At 44.0% G+C, this 22,813-nt stretch overlaps 1 protein-coding gene across 5 annotated transcripts in view; it reads left to right on the forward strand.

The window, feature by feature from the left end:
* The window catches only part of NPAS3 (neuronal PAS domain protein 3), a 475,522-nt gene that overhangs the window by 169,859 nt on the left and 282,850 nt on the right, over window positions 1-22,813 (forward strand). For 4 of the 5 annotated variants that reach the window (XM_088456533.1, XM_088456536.1, XM_088456538.1 and 1 more), the window contains exon 2: window positions 20,429-20,488. The exons of the other annotated variant lie outside the window; for it this stretch is intronic. In XM_088456533.1, coding sequence (XP_088312659.1) covers window positions 20,429-20,488 — 60 coding nt within the window. The remainder of the gene's footprint in view (window positions 1-20,428; window positions 20,489-22,813) is intronic. 5 annotated transcript variants of the gene reach the window in all.

Here is a 22,813-nt window from a genome sequence, read left to right on the forward strand (position 1 = left end):
TATTGATTTTGAAATCCATAATTACTTTACCTCTGCCTAATGAGTTATTTTTATAGAGCTTTTTCCGTCACATGCTGCCATCCTCACTCCAGAGAAGGTGTCCCCACTAAATCACTCTGATATTGAGGATCTGTGTATCAAGTGGCATCTACCGCCGTTTTCACTACCGTACTAGTGCACTAATTAGGCAGCTGCCGTATCAAGGATTCATTTTTTACTTCTCATTTTTGAACACCAGTGATTTTCAATGAAAATGGCTGGGGTATAAATATTTATTCTGCATACATCTAAACAGTACTGTCAACGTCCTTAAATGAGGACGTATATAAATCCATTCTGTCCAATCAGGGTCTTATAAAAAGTTATTTATTGTTAATCGATTAAGGTCATTTCGAGGTGTGTTTTGGCTTCATGCAATCTGTCATAGAAGTAGAACGCTATCAGAATTATATGTGTGTGGTGACAGAACTAGACAGGGCCTGCTCACTGAGTAAGGAGACAACACTAACAATAGGCACTAAACATAGGCTACATGAGTACTAATAATAAATCCAGACATCCCAATTAATAGGTAATAGATCTTGCTGCTTCTCATAAAGAATCTGCAAGATCTTTATATAGATAAATGTATGTACTGTAGAAAAACAGGCATATTGGCTTGAAACCGTAGTACTGGGATTCATGAGACTGGAAAACATTTGTTTCAGTCCTACAGTACTTGCAGAAGGGAAACTTGGAATATCCTATGCATGAGAAGATAGCAAAAGTTTTAATATGCCTCTCTCTGGGGGGAATTCAATTTTACGAGATGGTCGCGCCCGTCGGTATCGCAAGTTTTTCCTTCCACTTCTAAGGGTATTTTACAAGTCAATGACAAGGCACTATTTCACGTTCTTAGGGTGTGTCGTGTGTGTAACGTTTGTATTTCTTGCTGTAACCAATAAAATTATTGCTGATCATCGTTTATGAAATAGTGTCTTGTCTATCATAGTACACAATGGTTTCTGTATCTAACAATGAAAACAATGGAGAATTGGACCAGTGGAGAAATTGTCCATATCAACCAATCAGCTTTGAAGTTGCATTAATCAAGAACATTCTATAACATAATAGGTACAAGCCGATTGCTTGATATGGGCAACTTCTCCACTGGTCCACGTCTCGGGGTATATTTACTAAAGTGCAGGTTTTTAGAAATGGAAATGATGCCCATGGCAACCAATCAGATTCTGTTTAACATTAATCTTGCACCTTCTAGAAGATAATAGCTAGAATCTGATTGCTATGAGCAACATCTCCACTTCTAAAAACCCACACTTTAGTATATATGATACATCAACCTCACAGTGCTGTGCAAGAATATGTAATCACTCACAGAAGTTTCAGCCCCAGTGGAGCTTATATTCAAAATTCAATGAAAATATGTAGGACCTATGCCTTACCCCAGGACCGCTCGCTGAAGAGTCCCCCTGCCTGGACTCCCAACTCTTACTCCCTGCTGCCATACTGACAAAGTTACCAGGCGTCACCTACAGTACTATCACACTGTTTCTGCCTTCATTCCCTTGCTGCTGAACTGAGTCTCCTAAGAAGCCTTTAATGGTGCTTTTTTGACACAGCCTATAATGTCACAGAGATAACCAATCTGTTTAGCCATAGGCTGCAAAGCCAACTACCATGGGTTCCCACCACCAAACCTGCTCCTCCCCATCTCTAAGCTAAGCATTGATGGCTTCTGCCACCATATTGGAAATAGAGCTTTGATGCCCCAAAACACAAATGTACATGTCCACTAAATATAGCAGACCTAAGGAAATCTGAGATGAGGAGCTCTGCTGTTCCTGTCATGAGGGAATGCTACCTCACTACTGTCTCCTGTAGGAACAATGATTCTCCTCAACTCGGTTCTGGATCTCACAGGTCTCCAGTTATGTTGCAGTTTTGCTACAAATATTATTTTGTCGCTCCTCAGGGTTTTTATTCCATGTGGATTGCAAACATGACCAACGATGAGGATCCCCTTGGATTTATGTCAGCAAAAAAGTGGAGAATAAGGGTGGGTGGGAGTATTTATATTTTATAACTTCTTTTCATGGTGGCGTGTTTATTTTACAGTATTTTTGTAGAGGTGCACTATAGGTCACAGCGGACCCTGAATGCCATTGCATGCTAATGCTTGTAGTTCTACATATGTCAGCATACGGGTATAGATACGTGCAACCTTTCTAAGCGTAAGTTATGTCCAAGATGCGTACATCTCAGCATCATGCCTATTACTGTATGTTGAAGCAACCAAAGCTGCTCTTGGCCATAGCACAAGTCAGACATTGCTTCTCTGTAGATGCAGCAGTGTCAGGAAGGATTTGCGGAAGAATTGGCCGTTAGTGCTAAGTTCTGCGATCACCTAGTAGAACATCTGATCTGTAGGTCAGAAACAGCGTAGTACTGCTACCCCCTGCTCACATGCAGACCACTCTGCACATTTAATCAGATCTGGGCCCCGGAGGAGCTGGGTATCTATCCAGCCACCTGTCTGCCACATGAAATGTTTCACAGGACAGATGGGGAGGTGACAGAGCTGTCCTTGGACAAAGAAACTGTTCTTGCAGAGACAGTAGATAGATATAGATACATTCTGCTTCACACATGTATTCTGCTCTTCTGTATTACATACAGTGTTGTGCGTCCCATATTTCTCATACTTTCCTCATGAGCAGTTATGTTGAAGGAATTGTTACAGTATGCAGCTTTTCTATTAGCTCCTGGTGGACAATAATATGTGTGCTATTCGTGCTTTGTAGAATATGGGACGCAGTCATTATGTTGACATTTGCAATGTCAACATTCTTAACGTTGACACCACAGTGTCAACAGTTATGTCGACAATTACTGAAGTGTCAACATGAAACAAGTCGGTAACTGCAGTAAAATACTTCTCCTTATGTCATGGAAACATGACGTAGAATACTTAGTATTCAAGTCTCAAAACACTTTTCCACTTACTTGAAAGAAATGATAAATATTAGCGTAAGTGAATATGAGCATATATTTTGTTTGTATCACTTGTAAAAATGTGTTTGTGTGATAATGTTTACTTGTGCCACGATTAGCGCTAATGCTAATACCAAGTGATTAGTCGGGTCTGTTCGGTCACTTGTGACCTGAGACTAACATTTGTATTTGTCTGCCTGCAAGATTGTCTGAGCACTAACAAGGAGCAACCAGCTTGTCTTACAGGAGTAATGGGGCTCATGGAGGTAGCTATAGTGGGTGCAGGGTGTGCCATTGCTATGGGGCCAAAAGGGTTAGGGGTCCCCAGACCCAGGTCATATAGTTGTCAAGTGCTCAGGAATTGTTTATTAAGCAATTGGTTCCATTGCCTGATCTGAAAATGAGGAATCGCCAGCACTAGATAACAATCTCTCTCTCTCCTTCTCAGTAAAGCTCCACACTGATATGATCCATCTCCTGGAGAGCAATGCAGAGTTACATAATATGAACTAAGGGGGTACTGTAACGTGGCACAAAATGCACTGGTGGCACCAAAATGTTGGACAGTATGAACTGGGGACACTATCATGTGGCACAATATGAATTGAGGGCACTGTAATGTGAACTGGGAGAATTGTAATGTGACATAAAATGAACTGGTGGCACTGTAATGTAGTACAGTATGAACTGGAAGCAATACATTGTGGCATAATATGAACTGGGGGCACTAAAGTGTGGCATAATAGGAACTGGGGAACTACAATGTGGCATAATATGACATGGCAGTACTACAATGTGGCATATGGACTGGGTGCACTGTGGTGCATTGAGAACTAGGGCACATCTATAGTGCATAACATTAACTAGGGCAATTCTATGTTTAAGAAATTAACTCGGGCACTATAATGGGACATAAAATGAACACCCGTTGTGGACAGATCAGTCTATTTAGAAGCATTGGGACAGGAACCACTTCAAAATGTTCTATGGGGCCCACAAAGTTCTGCCCCTGATGGGGTCCATACATCAGAAATCCATTGGAGCAATTCCCTGGTTTTGAATATAATTGTGTAAAAATATCTGCAATGTACAGTATGGGGTTCACCGTTTGCCGACAAGTGATCGTAAACCGTAAACCAGGTTGTCCAACATGTTGGATTTCACAGACCACTCTGGGTTGTAGATTGCTAGTGTATGGTAACAATCAGCCGATTTGCAAAACCATTACTAGTAAACTAATGAGCCTTTCACAATTAGCAGATCTGTTATTTGCTGAAAATGATCTTCAAATCACTGAAAACTATCTGTAATGTATGGACGCAGATTGGTGGATTAACCACTTAATACTTTAATATTACACATTGGAGGAAAATCATGGAGAGAGAGAGAGAGCACTAACCAATCAGCTCCTACAGTAACTGTAATTTTTCCAAACACAGCCTTTAAATTGAGAGTAAAGCTGGGTACACACTCACAGATATATTGAGCGATCAATTGATCAGCCTATATATAGGATGCCCGTTGGCCAGTGTGTACCAGTAATATGTCTGTGAACAACGTCGTCCACAGACCTATCATGTTGGCTGTGCTGCACAGCCATCGGCAAGTGTGTACAGACGATCAGCTGTTCGCCTGTACACATGTAGTGGCAGGCGTGGGGAGAGGTTCGCGGCGCGATCCCCTGCCAGCGGGACCCGCGGCTGCCTGGAAGATGATGGTCGTTCACTGTATATGAACGACCATCATCTACAGCTATATCTGCAGATCACTCGATTTGCAGATATATCTTTGCAGTGTGTACCCACCTTAAGAAACTGATTGGTTAGTGCTTTATCTGTCTCTGCTTTATCTCTTTCCATGCTTTGATAAATACCAACCCCCCCCAACGGTGCTCTTAGTTTCTTTTTTTTTATTGCATATATTTTTAGGACACCTCCCTGCTGAGTTACCTTAATGAGAGTGAATGCTAGAAGAGATTGCAACCCTGGTCCTGGGAAGATAAGTATATGCCCCACAGGTATATTATTCAGGGAATATATCGCGGAGTTGCACTGCATTTGCAATATTAACATTTCAATTCCCTTTATATAACTTTTCTGTGTACCATTATACTTTTCTCACTATTGGCATGCTCATGTTCTATTGTTACTGCTTTTAGATCTTTTTTTTTTTTTTTCTAAAGCAGACAAATTTGGACAACGTGCACATGCTCAGGTCTAATGTCCCTTTAGGAATTGCGTATGTCAGTCACCTGCTGTATGTATTTTCTTACACTGTAGCTAGTAACAAAAAAAGAATAAAAGGCTGGGATTGCCATGTTCCACTGCTGGCTCCTTTGTGGCTGGAAGGAGACTCATTTGCAGCTAGTGTAAACCAGGGTGGACAGTGCGGTTTGATACTAAATCCTTGTCCAGCAGGGTTAATTTGGAGAAACTGTTATTTTGGTGCATATCTGTGTATGATAGCAGGGGCTATATATAACCAGCAGCAGGAGGTAGAAGACATTGGGCCCTGTCATTTTCAGTCTGACCCGTGGACTATAAGCTGCTGACTCTTTCTTGGCTATTATGGTGGCATGTTCAGCTCTTGCCAGCTCTTTAACTGGGGACTAGTGCTAATTTCAGGGCTAATTCCAAGCCGTTTCACTTCACTGACTATAGCAGGTGGCTGAGTCCGATGGAGCAGAGAGGAGAGGAGGGGGCTGGGAGAGATGGAGAGAAAATTACCCTGCTCGGAAAGGAATTCTCTGATTCAATTGACTGATTATTCTGTCAGATAATATGGGTAGTGAGGATAGGGAACTCAGTTGTACTAGGGAGACTGGGAAATACGGAATGGACTTACCACTATGCACCAAATACAAAAACATACTTGCTTCTTAGTATTGCTAACACCTGCACAGAGATAATCCAGCTGCTTTCCTAGGTAGGCATTAATGGTATACCTGTAATACACACATAGGGAAACCAATAAACGTTACTTATACCATATAGACGACACCAAGCTTTCCATCCTTTATAACGTACTCCTTATTCATTTTTATGAAGGATTGTTTATGTGCTCTGCAGTGGATGTTTAAGAACTTGAATCTGATGATCTGACCCAACTTGTTTAGAAATCTGATTTGGCCTAGTTGTGAAGCTGGGTACACATTAGACGACCTGTGTACCCAGCCGAAGAGTTAGTGAACGTCCGCACAATATGTTGTTCCCCTGCCGCTTCCACACGCATGGCATCGTCAGTCACATCTTTACATTGACCAGCATGTAGGGCCGGCCTGAAGACACGACGGACAATGGCGCGTAGTGTGTACACACTTGACGATGTGAGCGATTTGCCGTTCCGATCCGTCGGAATCGAACAAATCATTCAAAATATTGTCTAATTTGTACTCAGCTTTAAATTCAGTCTGACAACAATCTGTAATTGTGCACATGTGAATATATCTATCTTATCTATTAGTTGATCTTTTTCAGTCACTGTTAGTTGACAATCTGGTCATTGTGTGTATTGGTCATTGTATCTGGTCATTGTATGTGCAGTATAGTTACATTGTCCAATTTTTTCACTGAATGTACAGATCTTTAACCAATCTGAAATGATAACTTGGTCCTACGTGTGGATAGTGTTACCTAACTCATTAAATGTAACTGCATGTTATGTTGGCTGTGTATGTGTGTAGCTAACTGGTATAGAAAGTTTGGTTCTTAGGCGGAGTGACCAGGTAGCACAAACATGGGCATTCGGGATGTAGTAGGCATCCCGGATTACAGGATGCTGACGGTCTAAATGCCAGGTCAGGATCCCGGCACTAGTATCATGACCGTCGGCATCCCGAAGGTAAGTATCGGGGTGTTAGGGGGAGGTTAGGGATAGGCACTAGGGGGAGGGTTACGGTTAGGCACTGGGGAGGAGGTATAGGGAGTGGGGAGGGGGAGGTTAGGCAGGCACTGGGGGAGTTACAGTCAGGCACCAGGGAGGGTTAGGGTAGGGCTTAGGAAAACACTTACTGTTCGTTCCTATGGGTGTCGGTATTCTGACCAGCGGCATCCCAACAGCCGGGATCTCATACCCAACCTAGGCATTCTGCTGCCTGGATTTATAGATACGACTTAAAATTATGATCCCAAATGCTCTTAAATTTTTGTGTTTTGGACCCACAAATATATAGCTGTATAGGTAGTCACCTTTTAAAAGTTCTATAGGAAAAATAAGTAAGCAAATATTATAACAATTTGGTCCATATGTTACATTTTTGTATGTCCTCTTATGTGTATATTAAATTGTTCTTTGTGTGTATATTTATCCGTATATGAACAATACTAATGATAGTGAAACAGGCAGATATACAGGGGCTGATGTGGATTTGGCCACATTTTCGATAATCAAAATGCAGTATGACAGTATATGTGTGTAAGTGCAAAATGCAGACAGTAATTTTCATTCATGCAAAAATGAAAACTAAAATTGAATTTGCCTCTCTTGCATTTCCACATGGTGGCCCTTTAGTTGGATTTATACCCTTTAGTTGAATTTCTACTTAGCAGTAAAATATCCCCAAATCAAGTATGCTGTGTAGTCAGAGCAAGGGTGGAATACTGCATCAGTGTGATTTGTAGAACAGTGTGTCTGCTGTATGCAGTCAGGATTGGCAAAGCAGTGTATGTATGATCTTTGCGGAGCAACCTGTGGATAGGGCTCGAAGAACATCATGTGGATATGGTTTACAGATAAACCTTTGGATCGTGCTTGCAGTGTAGCCTGTGGTTAGGGCTTACAGAGTAGAATGTGCATAGAACAAACTAGTACATAGCAGCCTGCGGTTAGGGCTTGCAGTGTTACTTGTGGTTAAGGCTTGCAGATTTGCCAGTGGTTAAGGCTTGCAGAGTTGCCTGTGGTTAGGGTTTACAGAGCAGCGTGTGTATAGGACTTTCGGAGTACCATGTTGATAGAACTGCTACAAAGCATCACAGAATAGAAAGTGAGTAGGACATACAGTTCTTTACCACATACTGTTGCTATACATCTCTCTCCATAGATGTATGTTCAAATCATTATAGAGTTATGTACTTGTAAATTCTGTATTTTACACTTGCTGTGTGTGTGTTTATGACAGCTAGAGAGTTAATACCAGGGTCAGTCTCATCTCACACTCCTCCCTCAGGATAGAGTTATTCTCTGCTGGCCTTTTCCACCCTCACCCCGCAGCCAACACATCTGAAAATACATATGCATAAGAGCTATTTGCATATGCTAATCCATGCACGGCTCAGTTTATTTGCATAGGTGTGAGTTCCCGGCAGTGATATGGGCCAGGAGGGGTGGGGGCAAGAAGAAGTGCTTGCAATGAAGTCCCTCTGCATCTATAGCCAGAAGGGCTTAACTGCTCCATACACCCCTTCATCCACTATTTGTGATCATACTGCAACACATCTGCTCTTCCTGGGGAATAAACACAGTTGTATTTATTATAATACTTTATTGCTCATATGGATGTCAGTTGATTTCTCCTATTTACGTGCTCTATAATTCTGAAGCTCAGTGTTGGTCTGGATATAATATTATGGTTTGTTTGCTCAGCTTTGCCAAATATTAGTAGACATTTCATTGACTGTATTGTGAAAAAGGGTGAAAGTGGAATAATGATCAATGGTTATGTTGCATGTACACCACTGTTTCAGTCAAGTTTATCTTTCAGGCAGCCTTGCGTACTGGCACTGGATTTGGCAAGACATGCGATCAGGTCTGGGCATTAGATACAGCCATTATGAAAAGGATGCCACTACTCACCTAAAGTTACAAGCTGATAAAAGCTTTCACACTCTAGACAAGAATACAGATGGTTATTTTATTCAGTTCAGAAATTATTACACTTATTTCTTACAGTTTCCAGGACTAGTTTTAATAATTCAAAATTAATATATTAGGGATGGAAAATCAGAGAGTTTGAATCAATCCTTGTGATCAATACGAGATCGCTACTGGCAAATCGATGCAGCTTTGGGGGAAAAAAAAAATCAATCTTTTATGGAACAAATCTCTGATCCGTGCATGCACAGCAGACCGCCTCTCTAATGGGGAGATTTATCAAACCTTCTAAACAGGAGAGGAGAAGATGCTTATAGCAACCAAACCGTTTTTAGCTAACATTTACTAAGTACATTCTATAAAATGATAGCTAGAAGAAGCTGAGTGCAACTTCTACACCTGTCCTCCTTCGGAGACTTGATACCTCTCCCCTAAAAGTGTTAACTGGCAAATAGGTTATTGCCCAGGCTGATATATCGTACTGACCGTATCGATTGTGAATTCGACCAGAAGGTCACATTATACCTAAAATATAGGTGCTTATTCCCTTGCGGGGGGGGCAGCACGGCCGGCTATGGCCATTTGCTGGGTTGCCAGAGCGATGGAGCGCTGGGCGGATTCATTAGAGGCGTCTTTTGATTCCGACTGTCCGGCCGATCAGGCGGAGTTGATTGGTAATCTCCGTGATTCGGCCACTTATATCAACGAAGCGGCCTTAGATATTAGTACCCTGGTGTCTCGAATTTCTTCAGCAGCGGTGGCTGCTCGTCGCACCTTGTGGTTGCGATCCTGGAAGGCGTACGCTGATTCCAAAAAGGGTTTGGAGGCGTTGCCATTTACCGGAGAAGTTCTCTTCGGTCCGGATCTGGACAAGATTGTGGCCACGCTGGCGGCAGCCAAATCGGCTTGTCTCCCGTCTGCCGCTGCTCCTTCTGGTTCTGGACCATCGTCCTTTCGGTCTTATAGGGCCCAGGGCAGGGCCAAACCACAGTGTTTTCCTCGACAGGCTGGTCCTAAGAAATCGGCCAAGCCCCGGAAGCAGGCATGGAGTACCAGACGTCCGGCCCCTAAGCCAGATGACAAGCCTGCGGCCTGATGATCCGGGCCTCCCTTTGGGGGATCCCAAAGTGGGAGGCCACCTGCTGCAGTTCGCCCGGTGTTGGTCGGTTACCACAACAGACACTTGGGTTCTCGAGGTGGTCTCCCAAGGGTACGCCCTCTCTTTCCGGCACAGACCCCCGGCTCGATTCTTCACCACTGGTCTACCATCAGACCGGAACAAGGCCACGGAGCTGCGGAAGGTCTTGAACACTATGCTCCAGGCTGGAGTTATAGTGCCTGTTCCATTCTCCCAGAGGGGCCAGGGTTTCTATTCAAATCTTTTTTTGGTGCAGAAACCCAATGGGTCGTATCGTCCGATTCTAAACCTCAAAGCACTCAACAAGTCTTTGCGGGTACCGAAGTTTCGGATGGAGATCCTACGGTCCATCATTCTGACGCTGGAACCTGGGGACTACATGGTGTCATTGGACATACAGGACGCTTACCTGCATGTCCCTATTCTTTTGCGCCATCAACAGTTCCTCAGGTTTGCAATCCGCAGCGACCACTTCCAGTTTCGGGCGTTACCTTTTGGCCTGGCGACAGCACCACGTGTGTTCACCAAGGTGATGGCGGTCATGGCGGCTTCTCTGCGGCTGCAGGGAGTCCGTATGTTGCCGTACTTGGACGACCTTTTATTAGTGGCAGGATCTCCCGAGCTCCTTCTACTCCACTTGGACCTGACCATTGCACTACTGCAACGGCACGGCTGGTTAATAAACTGGCAGAAGTCCACTCTAATCCCGTCTCGGCGGATTCTGCACCTCGGAGCCTTATTGGACTCAGGACAGCAAAGGATCTTCGTGACGGGGGAAAAGATCTCTGCTTTACAGTCGAGGGTGCACAGTTGTCTGCACAGCCGCCGGGTGTCTCTACACTCGGCGATGAGGTTGCTGGGCTCCATGGTGTCGGTGTTCGACATGGTGGAATATGCCCAGTTTCACTCCAGACCTCTGCAGCACCTGATCCTGTCCAAGTGGAACGGGCTGCCTCAGTCTCTGAAGTCCCAGACGATTGTGCTCACCCCGGAGGTTCGCCTGTCCCTTGCCTGGTGGTTACAGACGACCCATCTCAGCAAGGGACGTCCGTTCTGGGTTCCAAATTGGGTCCTGTTGACAACGGACGCCAGTCTTCGGGGCTGGGGAGCAGTTTCGGGTACACACTTGTTCCAGGGCAGGTGGACGCCGACAGAAGCGGAGCTTCCAATCAATATCTTCGAACTCCGTGCAGTCTTCAATGCTCTCCGGCAGGCACATCGGGTTCTCCAGGGTCTTCCGGTACAGGTCCAGTCGGACAATGCTACCACCGTGGTCTACATAAACAGGCAAGGAGGAACCCGAAGTCGGGCGGCTCTCGTGGAGGTCTCTCGGATCCTGGTATGGGCAGAGCGCAATCTTCCGGCCATATCAGCGGTCTTCATCCCGGGAGTGCTAAATTGGGAGGCGGACTTTCTAAGTCGCCAGGACGTTCATCCGGGGGAATGGTCCCTGCACCCGGATGTTTTTCAACTGCTGGTGGACAGATGGGGTCTTCCAGAGATCGACCTCATGGCATCCCGGCACAACAACAAGTTGCCGGTGTATGGGTCTCACACAAGAGATGAAGGGGCGTCTCTGGTGGATGCTCTGTCCGTCCGCTGGACGTTCCGGTTCGCATACCTGTTTCCTCCGATTTCCCTTCTTCCACGGGTAATCCGGAAATTCAAACAGGAAGGAGGGACACTGGTTCTCAGACCTTCAAGGTCTGTCCGTGGACAGTCCTCTGCGGTTGCCGCTACGACCGGACCTTCTGTCACAGGGTCCCTGTCTTCACCCGGACCTGACTCGGCTGTCTTTGATGGCGTGGCTGTTGAGACAGCCATGCTGAGGTCCAGGGGGTTTTCCAGCTCTGTGGTGCGTACCATCTTACGAGCCCGGAAGCCGGCTTCCGCGAGGATATACCATCGCGTGTGGCATACGTTCTTCCAGTGGTGTCGACCGAGAGGTTATGCACTGCGGGAATTTCGTCTGTCTCGGATACTCGCCTTCCTACAAGCGGGACTAGATCATGGGCTTCGCCTTGCTTCTTTGAAGGTACAGGTTTCGGCCCTGTCTGTCTGGTTTCACCGTAAGATTGCTACAATCCCGGATGTGCGCACCTTTATGCAAGGTGTTCTCCGCATTCAGCCGCCCTTTGTTCCACCTGTGGCGCCTTGGGATTTGGCTGTGGTCCTGAGGGCTCTCCAGGGACTGCCGTTTGAACCACTGGGCTCAGTGGATCTTAAATGGCTAACAGCTAAGACTGTTTTCCTTCTGGCCATAGCTTCGGCCAGACGTGTTTCTGATTTAGGGGCTCTCTCTTGTAGACCCCCTTTCTTGATTTTTCATGGGAACAGGGCAGTGCTCCGCACTCGACCTGAATTTCTTCCCAAAGTTGTTTCCCAGTTTCATGTTAACGAGGAAATAGTTGTTCCGGCCTTTAACTCACCTGGTCTTTCAGTGGGTGAGGCCACTTTGGATGTTGTGCGGGCCTTAAGGACTTATGTTGACCGCACTTCTTCCTTTAGGAAGTCGGACGCCTTGTTTGTCCTCTATGGCTTCCGTAAAAAGGGTTGGCCTGCTTCAAAGCAAACTTTGGCAGCCTGGATCCGTATGGCTATTTCTGAAGCTTATCTTCATGAAGGCCTGCCGGTTCCTCCTTCTGTGAAGGCTCATTCCACTAGGTCTGTGGGTCCTTCGTGGGCAGCTCGACGTGGTGCCTCTGCAGTCCAAATCTGCAAGGCTGCTACGTGGTCTTCTGTCCATACCTTCGTGAGGTATTACAGGTTTGACACCTTCGCCTCTCAGGATGCTTCCTTCGGGCGGCGGATTCTCCTTTCAGCACAGGAGCGTCCCCACCCTTAAAGGATACTGCTTTGGGACATCCCCAAGGTATCCTGTGGATACCCTATGGACCCTGAAGTAGAAAATATGAGATATGGTAAGAACTTACCTTTGTTATCTCTATTTCTACGAAGTCCATAGGGTTCCACAGGACTCCCGCCCTGTCGCAACTGTGCTGCAGATGGGCTTTGCTCTGGTCACCGGTTTTTCCGTCTCCCTCTGGTGAGAATGTGATTCTTGTGTGTGTCCAGATCTTTTTTCTCTCTCTTCCTTCTCCTCCTCTGGCCTATGGCTTGGTAACTAACTGAGGTGCCTTGGCTCGAGGGTGGGGTATAGGAGGGGGACCCTAGTGCATCCTGGGAGGCTGAAAGCTTGACTCTATGGTGCCCGATGACTGACGTCACACCTATACCCCAAGGTATCCTGTGGAACCCTATGGACTTCGTAGAAATAGAGATAACAAAGGTAAGTTCTTACCATATCTCATATTTTGTGTGTGTGTGTGTAGGGGGGGCACTGAAAAAGGGGGTGGCCGCTACTGGGGGCAATTAAGAGGGGGTGCCCACTACTGGGGGCTCTGTATAGGGGTGGCCACTACTGGGGGCACTGAAATAGGGGGTGGCCGCTACTGGGGGCACTTCATGGGGGGTGCCTGCTACTGGGGGCTCTGTATAGGGGTGGCCACTACTGGGGGCACTGAAATAGGGGGTGGCCGCTACTGGGGGCACTTCATGGGGGGTGCCTGCTACTGGGGGCTCTGTATAGGGGTGGCCACTACTGGGGACAATTTAGGGGGGTGGCCACTACTGGGGGCAATTTAGGGGGGGTTGCCACTACTGGTGGCACTGTATAGGGGGGACTACTACTGGGGGCACTGTATAGGGGGGGACTACAACTGGGGTCTACTACTACCAGCCAATCAGCTCATAACTATCATTTTTCAAACACAGCCTATAAAGTGACAGTGAAGTTCTGATTGGTTGGTACTTTATCTTCATCCACTTTATCTCTTTTCAAGACTTCGGGTCTGATTCAGCAAGGAACGCACGGTAGCAGACGCACGCACCCGTCGCTTTGAGAATATGCTAATCAATGCATACGCACGGAGACCGCAACACAAGATGCAGATGCCCAGCCCCATATTAAGCCGTCCATCTCCCTTTACTCACAGCCTGATCAGCACGCAAGATAGCGTAAACATCGGTAACATCAAGAACCATCGGACCCATGCGCACAATAGTGGTTGACCTGACCTGCCGCAGGATGTTGGCCGCTTCCTCTGTACAGCTTACAGTATGGCTGCGTATGCCGCCGCACTGGCTTAATTATGCACGCCCCTATAGAGGCGTTATAATGCCTGCGTTCGCATGACCCCCCCCTGTCACCAGCCACAAATGTCACTTCCTGTCAATCAATATCGGAAGGGTCTGCTTCCACACTGCGTGTAGTCTGCGTACCATAACCCGATCATACTAGCTTGTTCGCGCACGTGCAGTGCGTTACATACGCCTGCACAGTGCAAAAACATTGGCCAAGTGCGTGCGTTCTCTCCTTTGCGTTCCTTGCTGAATCAGGCCCTTAGTACATAGACCCGACATTCAGCAGAATCTGGAAGTGTAGTAGTGCATGTTAGTGTGACATGCAATAATGTGTTTTGTATGAGTGAATATCAATCTATTAACCATTAAAACCCATTACCTGAATTTTGGAAGCCCCTCCTTGCCCTGTTGCATATAATGAGAATAAGGACCTTATTTCTGAATAGAACAGTAGGCTGGTCCTGCCTCTTGCTGCATCATCATAAAGCTTCATGCTGTCTAAATGCAAAGTCTCAGGGCCACCAGTTATTTCTCTGGGAACTTTAAAGGTAATTGCAACTGTGGCATGAAGCTGCATAATGAGCCTGCAACAGCACAGGTTAAGGGTCCTCAACGGTGTGACCCAAACAGTTTATTTAAGGATGATTGGAGGTTCATTAGAACAAATAATGGTTAATAGGTGAAATTAGCCATTAGAACTCAACACATTTACTCAGCAATATAGCTAAATAAAATACCAGGTATTTGAAAAAGTTGAGCAGTTGCAGTATCATAATATCAATTCTATTTCTTATTTAAGCAATATTTTATATAGGGTGTAATTTGCTTTGTGAAGTAAAGGGAAGGCAAGCATAGAGACTGTAAGGGTGGTGTACACTCTGGAGGCCTGTTAGCAGTTAGTGAAATATTCGTGCTCAGTCAGCTGGTAACCAGTGAAGATTTTACAGTAGAAGATGTCTACTCCAAAAAGCTACTGATATAAGAATGGATCTATGCTCAGTAACGGGGAGGCTGTCCTCTGTGTCTTACTTTCCTCTCAATGTATTCCAGAGCCAGTAATAAGGATTATTTAGGGTTTAGGCCGGATACAGGAGCAGAATACATTACAATCGTGTGCACACTGGGGATTAATATGAGAAGACTCCAGGCTGCTTTTGATGACTTTGCACTCATAATGCCGGAGAAATTCTTTGAAAGACAGAAGACATAAGGATTATGAGGGCATTGAGGCATTACAACAGGAGCTGCAACCCGAGAACTGACACTACAAGCCCCAGAATGCACAGACGCTGATGCACTCTTTCCTAGAGCCATCAGCAAAGCCAAGAGTGTATAATACCCAATTATATTTATTTATAATTACGTTGTCAGTTAATTTGTGATCTGGGTCTTTTGCTTTAGCTCCTCCATCAGTGTGAGGCTTTAGCATTTGCCCTGCAAGATGTTGTTCCGTCCATATAAGCATCTTTATTTCATTCTCTATATATCAGACGTGGAGCTTACAGTCTGAATCACAGGAATTCCTCTGCATAGCTTTGTAATAATATATACTTTTGTAAACAATGCAAATACTTATATGCATCTACATATGTCTATAAAATAAAAAAGACCGCTATAAACAAACACCATTATTAAACTGGAGTCATATGTGCCCTGCACATTTTTTTTAAAGGCTGTGTATTTGTATGTTGATACTGACTGTATTATTATTAACATTATTATTATTATTAGTTACTTATATAGCCACGGCATTTTCCGTCGCACTTTACAAATTGGAACAAACAGTAATAGAACAAGATGGGGTGAAAACAGACAGACATAGAGGTAAGAGGGTCCTTCTTACAAGCTTACAATCTATGGGAAGATATGCATTGATACACAAAGATAGGTGCTGACTATTGCATATTAATCCAGACAGATTGTAGAGGTTCTTGGTGGGCTGTATGATCCAGCCACACAGGAATGTTGGCCTAGGGTCAGGAGGATGTGAAAGTGAAGAAAGAGAAAATATGTAGTTATGTGTGGACTGTATAGAGGGGATATAATTGAGTAGGCTAATTTATGAAGGTTGTGTGGGTGGTAAGCTTGTCTGAAGAGGTGAGTTTTCAGGGAATGCTAGGAGGTTTGGAGACTAGAGGAAAGTCTTACTGTATGTGGGAGGGCATTCCACAGAGTTGGTGCAGCCCGGGAAAAGCCCTGTAACCGTGAATGGGAACAGGTAATGAGTGTGGATGAAAGACCCAGATCTAGTGCAGAGTGGAGAGGATGGGTTGGGAGATATTTTGAGATAAACAAAGAGATGTATGTTGGTGTAGTTTGGATAATAGCCTTATGTATAGATTTTAGAAACATCTGTCAAGCCCTGAGATAAGTAGGATGATAACCAGGATAGTGCTGTGTCCTGAAAACCTAGGGATTGTAGTGTTTATATGAGAAGAGACCGCTCAACAGTGTCAAATGCAGCAGAGAGATCTATAGAGGAACTGTGTAATGACCTATAGACTTAGCAGTGATCAGATCATTCACTACCTTAGTCGGTGCTGTCTCTATGGAGTGTAGGGAACGAAGCCTGACTGAAGTGGGTACAATAGGTTGTATGCTGCGGGTGTAGGTAAGTCTCTCAAGTAGCTTGTAGGGGCATTGGAGCTCAGAGATGGGACGGTAATTCTGAGAGAGAGTTAGGGTCAAAATGTATTTATTTTTTTAGAATAGTAGTAATGACTAAAAGCTGGAATAATGATAGAAAAATACCAGTATAGAGAGAATGATTACAGGTTTTAGTTAAGGTTGGGATGAGCACAGGAGACAGGGCTCTGCTCATTTGTGAGGGTATAGGATCAAGAGGAAAGGTAATAGAGTAGGAGGATGAGTGTGGATACTTAATCTTCATTTGTAGGATCAAATGAATAGAAGGTACCAGAGGGTTCAGGGTAGGAATTGAGAATTCCGGTGATTTTTTCCAGTGATGCCTGGAAAAAATGTATATCCGGTTTTGTTTCTCTCAACAGTTCTAACGTTAAAAGGTGGCGAAAAATACAAAATGTACAATAATCAGGGATGATATCACATTTAGATATAATCAGACATGTATTGAATCATTGTAGTCAATCACGGAGTGTGTGTGGTTTCTAGCATAGATTGACTTAGTCCTATAGTACTCTGGTGACACCCTAGTAGGTGGACTCTATAAGTGAGGGAGCATCCATTAGTGCCATTGAGTGGGCAAGTTTCAAACAAATTGATAATTCTTACCTTTGTTGATGGGTGATCTGAGTGTGCTCTTAACAACATCAGCGAACAAAGCTTATTGTAGAAGCAATGGGTGCCCAACCCCAAATAGTGATTCACAATTGAAAGCACAAAGCCATTCCACCGTGGTAGGAATAAATGTTGTAACCGGTCATTTCACTCATAGATGTCGCAGGCTCCTGGAGAGTGCCATTTGGATGCCGTAGTGCTGCATTACTTTATAGTATGTGACAATGTGCAATCTCGGTGCATATTCCATCTGTTGACAATCCACAGCCATGTGTCCATGAGCATATACTTTAATGCATCTAAATTACTTATTTGCATAAACTCAAATGAGCTACTCCAGCCACAAAAATGTTTATCCAGGAACATTTCTACCTGGCAGAATGCATGATCCAATGTTTGCAGGAGAACATTAAATGTCAGAGATGTAAATGACATGAGCTCTGGAATTCAGAGTACTCATATGTCCCATAGATGGAGAATGACTGCTTACTGACAGGTGTCTCCCATGCTGCTTCTGGTGTGGTGGGATGTGTTATTTGTGGCTGGAGTCCTCCTTTAAAATTGTCTCTTGTAAAAACATTCTACAGAATGTGCTGTAGGTTACTACTGAGTTTGCTGTGTTTCCAGGCCTACAGTCTGGGTTGTCATTTCTTTCTTAAGAACTATAAACCTAGAAACAGGTTTCATATGAAACATTGTTTTATAAAAACAGTATTAGCATGATTTATTCATATCACTAATAAGATGTGTGTGAGTAAACACATGGGACTATGGGGCAGATTTCTCAAATCTTGGAGAGAGATAAAGTGAAGTTACTCATAGCAACCAATCAGTTTCTGTAATTTTTCTAGCACAGCCTCTAAAATTAAGATGATTGGTTGGTACTTCAGCATTTGATAAATCTCCTCCTATAACTGTACTTGCTATGGCTTATGTTGCCAGACGTGCTGAATCAGATTTGTTCCATTGCACTGTGAACATGTGATCCTGAATTTCACAGAATTGTTTACTTGGATCATCCAAAAAACACCAAATACATAACTTCCAGTTATGGCTCCAATGGTTAATTTGGTGGGATTGTGCATTTGAAGGTTAGAGAAATAGCAGGTGAGATAGTAGAAAGATCTCCAGAACCACTACACAAAGTCCTAACATAGCAAGCCCCCTGTTCTGCCCTGCAATGTAAGGAGTAAGGGTTATATTTACTAAAGTGTGGGTTTTTAGAAGTGTAGATGTTGCCCATAGCAACCAATCAGATTCTACTTAGTTATCTAGCACCTTCTAGAAGATAATTGCTAGAATCTGATTGGTTGCTATGGGCAACACCTCCTCTTCTAAAAACCTGCACTTTAGTAAATGTACCCCCTAAGTGTTAGATCTGCATAGATACACACATTTGTTTGTGGAGAGGCACAGTACAAATTTGAGAATATTACGCTAAGAAAGTGGACATGAACCCAACTCAGCAGGAAGGGACCATTTCTCTAGAAGAACATAAATAAGAAAAATGTGCAAAGAAGGGGCTACTACAATAGGGCATGACATATATCACCGATCTTACCAGGAGAAGCTAAAGGACCTCAATATCTATAGCTTGGAGGAGAGAATGGAGAGGGGGATATAATAGAAGCTTTCAGATACATCATGGGTTTTTACAATGTACCAGAGGAAGAGAAGTTTTGATGCAAAAGGATAGACCTTAAAGCTTGAGGGTAGCAGGTTAGGGGAAATTTGAGGTTGACACCTACAGAGTAGTAGATAGGTGGAATAGTGTTCCAACAGAGGTGATAGAGACTAACATGCTTGGGAACAGTGGCATATTCTATCATTTGTGCAGGGTGTGCCAAGGAGGGCCCACACCACACAATCTGTACTCATTAACTTTACTTACGTTGGAACCAGTGCCATATGTAGTGCAGATATCCCAGGAAGAAAGTCGCTGGTGCAGGTGCAGTAGACTTTGGTACAGTGGGGTGGGGGTCCCATGCATAGAGTGCACACAGGCCTCTTCCTCTGGGAATCACATAAGGTTAGCCTAAATCTGGATGAAAGTAAGGATCAAATAAGGTCTAAGGATTTTAGGAATGACAATCTTCCTGTTATTTTCTATGCTTCCATTATGTGGTATCAAATAATGTTTTAACTGTAAATAATAAATCTCCTATTCTGAGTCCTTGAAGAAGCCTGACTGACTAGAGCATATGTATAATGATTCCTCTGTAGATACATCATATTCATGTTTCAGCAAAAATATTTCTATATGGCTGCCACTTAGTGTATCCGTCGTCCGCACAGTGGAGTTGAACCAATATTTACCAATATATCCATTCATGAGGAACTTCTTGCCTCATTGTTGGCACTAGTTTCATTTAATGATAGGCTGCATTCTCATTAATATATTAACATGTAACCCAGAAATGGCTGCTTTCGGGCTTCATTAGGACTATAACTTAAAGGCAAAGATCCTTACGAATTTGTGGATGGGTGTGTGTATTTATGTGTGTGTGTATGTATGTATATATATATATATTAGAATGTAAGCTCTTACGAGCAGGGCCCTCTGCCCTCTTGTGCTTCTCCCTACTTTAGTTTCATCTACTTCTTACTCACCACTAGGGCACCTAACACTTGGTAGCTAATGTAGCAATATATATTATCCATGTCCTGGTCCTGTATTGTATTGTTCTGTAAGTCGCTTGTGTCAACTTGTTTATGTGCTTTGTAAGGCGATGCGGAACACTTGTGCCGCCATATAAATAAATGATAATAAATAATATATATATGTGTGTATGTTTTAACTATGATAAGATAGAGCCACTTGAACGGAGAAGTAGATTAAATTAGACTGAATGAAACATTAAATGACAGTCTCTCACCATGGAGAGAGTTTTCTTTGATCTAATGATACAGAGCTCCCACAACACTCTAGTTGACCTCAGATTGTGTTCTCCATGTGGTTGAGTTACAAAGAGTAGTTAAGCTGGAGGTCTAGGGACATACAGAGCGGTGCATGGCTGAAGGGGGTGATAACCTGTATGTTTCCTCTCCTGCCTCATGTGTATAATTTGTTTTTTGTTTTTTTCATGGCAGGGGAACCTCCAGGTCTATCAGCGCATGTCCCGTCCCCTGTCCTCCAGACCTCAACCTAAGGTACATAATCATAACTAAATGTTGGAAAGGGTGTAAAGTTTTAGTTTTATGCACCCATCCATATCCAATATCATATAGTTATTATGCACAAGGTCTAAAGAGAGATAAACAAATGATTTAATTACTATTGTTATTTATTACATATTGCAGGATTCATAAATAAGTGCAATTAGCCTTGGTGCTATAGATGGTGTACCTCAAACAAGCCCTGATGGGTATAGCCATGTATTTGATTTGCGGTTGAGGACAGGTTTGGCCACTAGGGCTGGTAGTAGATTCCGGTACTGCAAAGTCTTATAAGTGTGGCTGCATATAGCAGGCCATGGGCCATAGAATATTGACATAAGACTTAGCAACATTAGGCTATAAAACACTATGGGGGTAACCAATTAGCTGTGATCCACATTTTTCGCCAATGTTTTTTTCTTCCCCCTATCCTATTATTTCGGACAAAATAATAGAATATTTTTCCTGAAAACACATAGGATCCATGATAAATTCACGGACCTATGTGTTTTCGCCATTTCAGGGAAGAAAAAAACTGCACTTTTCGTGGATTTTTTCTCGGGACAGATCAGGTCCCCAAAAAAAGCCCCGATATGTGCCGGTGTCGGACGGACTTCGTGATTAATTGCATAGCTTTGGGGGATCCATTTGCGCCCAAACAATGTTCGGGGCTAATTGGATACCACCTTATAAATGAATGTATACTATGGGAGATAAAAGATAACATTAACAAATATTATAAGGAATCTTTACCAATTCCACCCTTATATTATCACATATGAGCATATGCTTGTCATTAGATAAAATATAAAAGCTTATAGTGCATTTAGCCTCCTTATTTACTTTGTCCAAGTGTCTGTGAAACATTTGGCCATGAGATAAGTGAGATGAAAGTTTGCATTGTAACATAAAGTGTTTATTTGCTGTGAGCTACTTCTGTAAGTAAATTATGGATCTTGTGTACACACTAGGATGACGGATTGACCAATGCGCTGTCAGGGCGGCCGATAGGTAAGCAATACACACTTACCAATCTGCTGCTCGATGTGTCTGGGCTGACATCACAACTGGGTGGGCATTTTAATTTGCCAGCCGAGTTGAGATGTCAGTGTCGGCTGTGCCTAGAACAAGTGTACAGGAAGGCGGGGGATCATCTGTACAGCCAGATGGACCGATATTTTAACATCGGCTGTGCTGCAGGGCCGACTTGATGTGTCTGTGAACTACATAGTTCACAGACATATCAGGTGTATACACCCGCTGATGTACTCGTGATATATCGCTCGTGAAAAGATCACTAAGTGCTTACTCAGCCTAATGGACAAGTGCACTGCAGAAATGTCCATTAATAATTTGCTAGCTGGTATGATACAGGATTCAGATCTCTTTGCTAGCACTACCTGTGCGCATACAAAGCTCCTTATGACAAGCCCTCACCACACTACCTCATTCAACAATTGTTCACAAATTACTTAAATCTCTCATCTTCTCTTATATCGGCCCTGATTCTGACTTGGACATTTGGAAATGCAGATATCTGCAAACTGTCTATTGCGCCGCAGAAAGCGATCACCGACTGCGCATACACTGCCCCACATGGACGATATTGCAAGTGCGGACAGATTGACCCATCCATTGATGGAGCATTTTTTGCGTGAAATGTGCGTTCCTGGGCAGCGACCATGCGATGGCATGGAACTGATTCATCTTGTGTGCTTGTAAGCCGACTTCCACGCTTGTTCATAGTGAGCAGACGGAGATGGGACGCCTGTTTCAGACAAATCTTTAGGTCCCAGAATGGGTTGGGTGGAAGTCATGATACTAATGATGATGGCTGCAGATGGAAAAACAGTGGATGGGCCGGCCAGCTGCATGAAGATGGATACTCGGCACACATGGGCTGATAATCGCAGGGGGCCGCACCGATACAGAGAAGCACCCTGTTGAATCAGGCCCATTATGTGTATATAGTTCAGGGGATTGTGGCCATGAAATGTTTGCTCTGCTCACACTTCTGCATTCCGAACCACACATGGCTTACCATGGAATTCCTGTGTTTACACGGCCTTTGAGCTAGCATACAATTCCAGCCTGTTTGCACCCTGTGCTAGCTTCATGTTGTGCTCCCTTACAGAGTCACATTTCATTTTCCTTAGTGACTTTGGCATCAATGTGAGCATAGCACATACAGCTAAGTAACAATATTAATGGGTTTGTGATGTCTTCTTATTAGTGAACCAAAGCAATCATGATTTGGGTTGGATACGTGATCCCAGCACTGATAATGCCGGCTGTTTAATTCTGACGGTGTAAAACCCA

This window comes from Taudactylus pleione, unplaced genomic scaffold (genome assembly GCF_031769625.1).
Source record: "Taudactylus pleione unplaced genomic scaffold, aTauple2 ptg000707l, whole genome shotgun sequence".
NCBI classification, from domain to species: Eukaryota; Metazoa; Chordata; class Amphibia; order Anura; family Myobatrachidae; genus Taudactylus; species Taudactylus pleione.